This window comes from Castanea sativa, chromosome 5 (genome assembly GCF_040712315.1).
Source record: "Castanea sativa cultivar Marrone di Chiusa Pesio chromosome 5, ASM4071231v1".
NCBI lineage: Eukaryota > Viridiplantae > Streptophyta > Magnoliopsida > Fagales > Fagaceae > Castanea > Castanea sativa.
Genome location: NC_134017.1, coordinates 16,858,039 through 16,864,964, shown reverse-complemented (window position 1 = coordinate 16,864,964; position 6,926 = coordinate 16,858,039). Strand labels below are relative to the sequence as shown.

The window sequence follows — 6,926 nt, the reverse complement described above, 5'->3', positions numbered from 1 at the left end:
TTTCGAACAATTGTATCATTCAAATACCTAGTTTAGTACAATAATCTCAAATTGCTCAAAATTACATCTCAAAGAGAGCTGCAAACAAATGGTAAAGTAGTCAACAACACCAAGGACGAAGAATATACAATTGAGATTGATGGACACTATTTAGAAACATATATAACAGTTGGATCTAACCTAGTTAATGAACTATAATTTCGTCAACTATAGCCCTTGTTTTTGGATTTTGGTAAAAAGGAAGTGTGTATAGCTTGAAAAAAGAATCTGCCACTGGACATGTCACAAATTCAACTTCAACGAATAGCCATCGCCTGGTATGCTGCTATGATCTATGCTATAAATCATTTTGTTCATCATATCTTGCATGGAATTGATTCTGAATCTGTTGGAAAAGTTGCAACTCCAGCTGAGTTTGGGGAAGAAATGCCAGGCATTCTTGGCCTCTTATGCATGGGGGTGTTGAATTATCACTAGAACCGCGTCTTGAGAGCTATCGCGAGAAGGAGTTGGCTATATGAGCACAAGAAAGGTTTTCAGCACACATGCCAGAGTTTTTAAAGGCTAAATATACATATATGCCAGCCAAAAATGAAACTTTTAAAATGGAAGTATAGATATGAAAATTTAAACCACTTATGCAAGGAGCTAGCATTTGAAAAGAATAAGATTCCTCTGTTGGAAATAAGGTTCTAGAAATGATATGTCTGAATATACAACACTTACCACACCAATGTGCCACGGATGACTCCTAAAATCTCTGAATGTTGCTGCATCCATTTCCTGCAGAACATGACTCAGCATTCGTAGAAAATGCAAAGCTATTTCTAAAAGGAACATGGTTGCTCCATTTATTGGTGGGCCCTGATTTATTGACTCTACCCTCTCTTAGTGCCTAGTGGGTATGGTATTTAGAGGATTAGGACATGGTCCCAGCATCTAAAAGCACAAAAATAAGCTATTGTTTTTCTCCATAGCTTTAAAGCCACAAATTTAAACTCTTGAATGAAGAGCTTCAAATGGAAAAAGGGTGGTATTCTTATTACTTTTGTTATCTTCAAATGAGAGTACCAAGTAGCGAGCATTCAGCAGTCTTTTATATTTTATTTTATTTTGGGATGGTTTATGACCAATGTTAATACTTGAAATCCTAATATTTGTTTTACACAGAATTAAGTGACATGCATCAATTGGCTTCAAAGATTGTATTAATTGATTTATGGTGTGAGATTGCTATAAAATGATCTTAATGGGGAAACCACTTGCCTCCAACTCTATGAAGGGAACCTAAGCTTCTTACAGTATTTAAATCCAAAATTGACTTACAATACTAAAGATGGGAGGCACCACAGTCTCCCCTTTAGACTTCAAGTTTGGCATAACAGAGAATCCTGGTGTCAAGTCCTGTGATCTGAAAGTCCACCTGTAAGAAATAAGTAACAGTTACAACATTGACATGGCTGGAGGACAAACAATGTGGTAGGATCTCTGAGTTCAGAAATCACCAAGAATTGGCATGTTTCTAGAGAGGCCATATTTGCAGAATCAAGCAATTCATACATACCCAATGTACAGAAAGATGCAGAATTGTGCCCATTCACGAACTAGCAAGCGAAGCCAGTAAGTTTCTGATGAGTTATCCGTGTTCATGTATATCTGAAGAATAAAATACTTCTCAAGGAATGTTCCCAAATATTCATAATGGTATATAAATTGGAATGAAAATCAATATATTCATACCACAGTTTCTGCCAAAGCTACTATCTGCATTGTAGCCTGAAATTTCCTGTATAACACAAAAGAAAATAGAACACAAAGTTCAAAAATATTATTCTCATTGAAGCTGGCAATTTACAACCTTGGAACATAAAACAGTTACAAACTTTCTTTCTTTCTTTATTCTTTAAGTTCTTATTCAATGCTTACTTGAACATCATGTACTTTGTATACACTGCATCATGCATTGTATGAACATCCTCATCCTCTATGAAGCTCAACTGCTCCCGTAATACCGACAGGTTTTGAGATATATGGTGGAAAATCACATAGAATGATATAAAATAATTGAGCAGCAGAAGCACCTGAGCCACAGTGAGTTACAACAGAATTAGTATCGTGGCCAGAAAAATTAGATACTGGCTTAAAATTTGCATTAGTTAGCAGATTATGACAATTTAAGAACACAATGGATTAACCAGCTAAGAACTCACAGAGAAGTAAGGTACAGAAGCTCTGTAACCAACAAGAGTCAAGTAAAAGACACACCCAAGTGCAGCTGTAGTGCGACGCTCAGTTACAGAAAGGCGCTCACACATGATGCAGTAACCATGAGAAATAAGCAAAAAGGACACGAAACAAGCTGTCTGGAAGAGCACTCCAGTTACGTAGACCCCAAATGACATCCACAGTGAACATACCTGAAGATTAAAGCATGAATACCTGAAAGAACAGTGCTTGAAATGTTAGGATAATTTGAAGTGATTAAACCACACAAACGTCAAATACACATTAACTTGCCCCAGATACTAATAACAGTTCGTGTTATCATTTTGCAGACTAAAATGAGCTATAGAGGCAACCTAAACTATGTGCCTTATAAGTTACAACATAATTTACATAACCACCTTAAGAAATTGTCACATCATCTTCCACATAGCAGCCACAGACAACAACTTCATTTGTTTTATCAATGATTTGATTTTACAACACCTCTCTCTCCTTCTGCATGTATTGTGAAAAGAACTGAATGCACAGTCATGCAAAACTAATTAGAATAGGTTTTAGAGAAGGTTTTGCTCTCATGAATTAGGTCCTGAAAGTTTAGGTTCTTTATACCCCCCCTACCCTTTATCATGCTAAAAAAGAACCAAAAAAATCATAAAAATTATGAAAGGTAGTTCAATCATATATTTTCTCATGTATGTGATGCTGCATAAGCTCCATTTCAGATATCTTAGCAGCTACCTCCTAATTATTGAAATATCTTCTTTGACATAATATAGCTTCTAGTAGCCACATAGCACCATTAATGAGGTGGAAATTAATGATACACAGATGCAATAAACTGGAAGACCAAAAATTAAACGCATCTTTATTTTGATTTTTTTATTCTCTCAATAAATTTAAGATAAAATTCACAATTTGACAGAACTTACCAAAAGAGGAAAGATAAGGCAAGTTGTAATGCTTTAATCAATGGAACAGACGCCAGTGTCCACTGCAAATTATTCGTCTGCTCTAGTATAACAATATCAAAAAAATAATAAATAAATAAATAAAAAATCCAATAAAAGCATACATTTCCTAGAGATTAAAAGTAAAATGAGACAAACGAGAAATCATGAAATTTACTAATTTGTTGCTCAATTTGGTTGAAAAGCTATAAAGTAAATATCTATGAAACATAGAATTCATTGACTGGCGCCAAGGAAAACAGAATTCCACGCTTAACGTTATTTATTATCCTTAAGGAGAAATTTTCATTAATAGAAACAAAAGATAAAAGAACCATGAAAGTAGAGGATCAAAATGTAATTTTCTTTCATAGCACTTAGTTTTCCCAAAAGGCAAACAGAGAACAATATTGTGGTGTTATCTCCCTAACAAATATATAGATAAAAAAGACTCCTAAAAAAAGGAAAAAAAAAATCAAGTTAAGGATTATTGTATTCACGCTGGCACAGGCCCGAAATCCTGCAAAAAGAAAATAGTAATTCTCTCTGTCTTCCTAACATTTCTCTCAGCATCCAAACAGAGCATAAAGGCAACAGAAACCAATAGAAAATGGGAAAAAAAAAAAAAAAAACCCCATGAACTGAAAAGATTAAAAACGAAAACTTGTAACGAAATGAAACATACCCATCAAACCAAAACGCTCAAATTCCATATCCAATCATACAATTTGAATAAAACTAGGAAAAAAATTTTCACAAAAAAAAAATTAAAAGAAGAAGAAAAAGGACCTGAAAGTGGCGGTTTTTATAGGTATTGATGGTCCAAGAACAAGCGGAGAAGACCCAGATGGAGAAGAAGGCAAGGTACACAGAAGGCAGTGGCCGATACGACTCGTTGAGTCCGATACGATACGACACGGTACTTGCTGGTACTTCCATTTTTGAATGAAACAGAGCAAGCAAGAAAGCCTTTTTTAAAAGGTACTTTAAAAGTTTCAAAACAGAGTTTTTTTGTAAAGACTAAAGATAAGCAGCTTTTTAATTCTGCTTTTCAGTTTCAAGTTATGTTTCTTTCTCGTTTCAAGTATAGCTTTGTGCTTGTGCTTCTGCTTTGGGTTTTATTCTGTGTGCTTAATTTATATACATAGGATTTACACGTGTTCCTTTTGCCATGTACTTTTAGTTTTTTTTTTTTTCATTGAATTAATTATGATGTAGGGTATTTTTTTTTATAATTAATAAAAAGTGACATATACTAAATACCACTACATAGGATTAAATTATGATTAAAAGTTCGTTCATCAAAAAAATTATGATTAAGTTCATGAATTCTTTAACAATTGAGTTATGTTGTTTATGTTGAGTTACAAATGTGCCCTGTAAGAGTTACTTTATTTTGGGAATACATTATTGCATAAAGTACATTTAAGATGTATTTAGCATGGGTCGAAAAAGTTTTTTTTTTTTTACTATTCAACTTATTTTTAGTACTATTTATAGGTTCCATTACATTTTTTGGTTTTATTCATGAGTTTTACCATTACTTTTTAGTTTTATCTACAATACTTTTAGCAAAAAGTTTTTAATTTCAGCTAAATCCACTGTTCTCAAACGGACTCTTAGTGACCTTGTGGATCTTCTCAATTCTGACAGAGTCATCCCTCTAGAAGACATTAATTTTATTTGTAAAAGTTTACATTTTTTTTTTCTTTTGGTAGTGTGCCTTTGAAATGTAATAGGGCTGCTCTAGCTTTTGCTAGTGTTGCCCGAGAGAAAGAGAAAACTTATTTTTAGTTTGAAAAATGCTCATATTTTCTCTTCCCAATTATCCACTGTGATATTAAACTAATAAAGTCTACTATCGATTTCCTAAAAAAAAAAAAAGTTAAAATGTCTTAGTATTTGATTATTTATTTATTTTTTAAATGTGGAATAAGGGACTCATGAATAAATCTTATCTACATGAGAGAAAGTTTAGTTTTATAATCAAAACATTACCAACATATTTATATAGGTAAAATAACAATGGATTACTTACCAATATATTTCATATTCCCCCTTCTTATTATTCGTGTAATTCTTAAGTTTTTCCTTTACCTAAAAAGAAAAACACATGGAATGATGAATGACAATGATCTGTGTAGTTTCATGGACAAAGGATCGTGTCTACGCATTGACGATATTTAGGATTTAAAAAAAAAAAAATTCTAGTATAGTGAGGAGTTTTAGAACCATTTAAATTCAAGGAGAAAAAAAAATCAATAATCATCATTAGAAAGAGCTTCTTTTTTTTTTTCTTATTCTTTTCAATCTGTACCAGGAAAGCAAAGAGGGTTAGGGTAGTAAATTAAATCATATTTCTCCAAGTTAATTTAGTTTTTTATTTGATCAAAATGAGGTTAGTGGTTATCAAAAAACAAAAACAAAAACAAAAACAATGTTAGTGGTGCAAGTGCATGAACAAAACCACACCCTCATGCACTCCTTTTTTCCAGGCCAAATTATGGAGGATCAACTCAACCATCAAAAGATTATTTTCATAAAAATTATCATTTAGTTTTTTCCTTGGACAGTTAGACCTGTTCAATATATGCATAAGTTTTAAATAAATAAAAAAAATCCAAAGGTAGCATTCTTTGCATGGGCTTGGGAATCATTTATTTTTTAATACGAATGTAATTATTCTTTTCAACAAGGACGTGAAGAGCACTTCAACACTGCCAATAATTAGGTGTGCAGAATACACATGGCTTGTTGATAGCATGATATAAACAATTATGATTATTTTTTCTCCTTTTCAACAACAAGTGGAGGGAAAACGAATTCTAATCCAAATTCTCCTCCATATATAAGAGAATTGATTGGATAATAATGCTATTAAGTCATAAGTCTCTTTTTGATGATTTTCATTTATCATGTTATTAAAACCACAAACTTTGCATAAAAACTATAAATAGTCAAAACTTTCATGAAAGGATTGTTTCTAACTTTCTATTTCATTTATATTGGCCAATCATTATTTGGTAACATAATTGTGATAGTTAATGAAATGCAAGCCAATATTTAAATTTCTAAATTGATATATTTGCATTTTTAGAGGAATTTTTTTTTAAGGTAGATAGTGAGGAAGGAAAGATAGGATTTGAACCATAAACATGAGGCATCATAAATGACACTATTACTATTGAGTTATCACGAACATTAAGCAATTATATTGTTAGTAAGGCTCTATATTTGTCAATGTTGAAAGATATTCTTAAAATAAATAGTTTAAAATTAAATTATATTACTCTAGAGTTTCTAAGGTAATTTTGTCTTGAGTTCTTCAAATTTTATTCATTTATTTTGAAATGATTAGACTGAATTTTGCTATATAATAAATAATTTACATAAATACCAACATAATGTTAGTCAATATTTTTTTAAAAAAAATGTTGATGATGTGGTAAAATATAATCTATTCATTCAAATAATCACAAATATCACTTTACTATCTATCATTAACAAATAATCACTTCAACAGTTGTGAAATTATTGTGAGAAAGATAATTATTTTTAAAACAAACAACTGAATTGAACAAAGCACTATGAAAAGTGTAATTTTTATGAAAAATAGGAGAGAAGCAATAAACAAATGTTTCCAATAGTTTATAATTCAGTGTCACCATATAAGTATCATTACTGGGGTAATAAGCTTCATTTTCATTTCTTATTGTCTTTTGAGTGATTTGCAGGGCACAAAAGGTCCAACCC

At 31.7% G+C, this 6,926-nt stretch overlaps 1 protein-coding gene across 2 annotated transcripts; it reads right to left on the bottom strand.

Annotated features, from left to right (window-relative positions):
- Positions 1-4,281, bottom strand: LOC142633972 (uncharacterized). 2 transcript variants are annotated; one of them, XM_075808239.1, is made up of 9 exons: positions 3,963-4,281; positions 3,156-3,232; positions 2,211-2,439; positions 1,927-2,081; positions 1,741-1,786; positions 1,565-1,656; positions 1,327-1,423; positions 727-783; positions 1-513 (listed from the first exon to the last, which is right to left on the bottom strand). In XM_075808239.1, exons 1-9 carry the CDS (start codon positions 4,110-4,112, stop codon positions 448-450), a joined length of 969 nt encoding a protein of 322 aa, XP_075664354.1. In that variant the 5' UTR covers positions 4,113-4,281; the 3' UTR covers positions 1-447. The 2 variants fall into 2 exon arrangements, with proteins under 2 accessions (XP_075664354.1, XP_075664353.1); XM_075808238.1 differs by lacking the exon at positions 1-513 and having other exon boundaries at positions 545-783; positions 3,963-4,246.
- Positions 4,282-6,926: the final 2,645 nt, after the last annotated feature.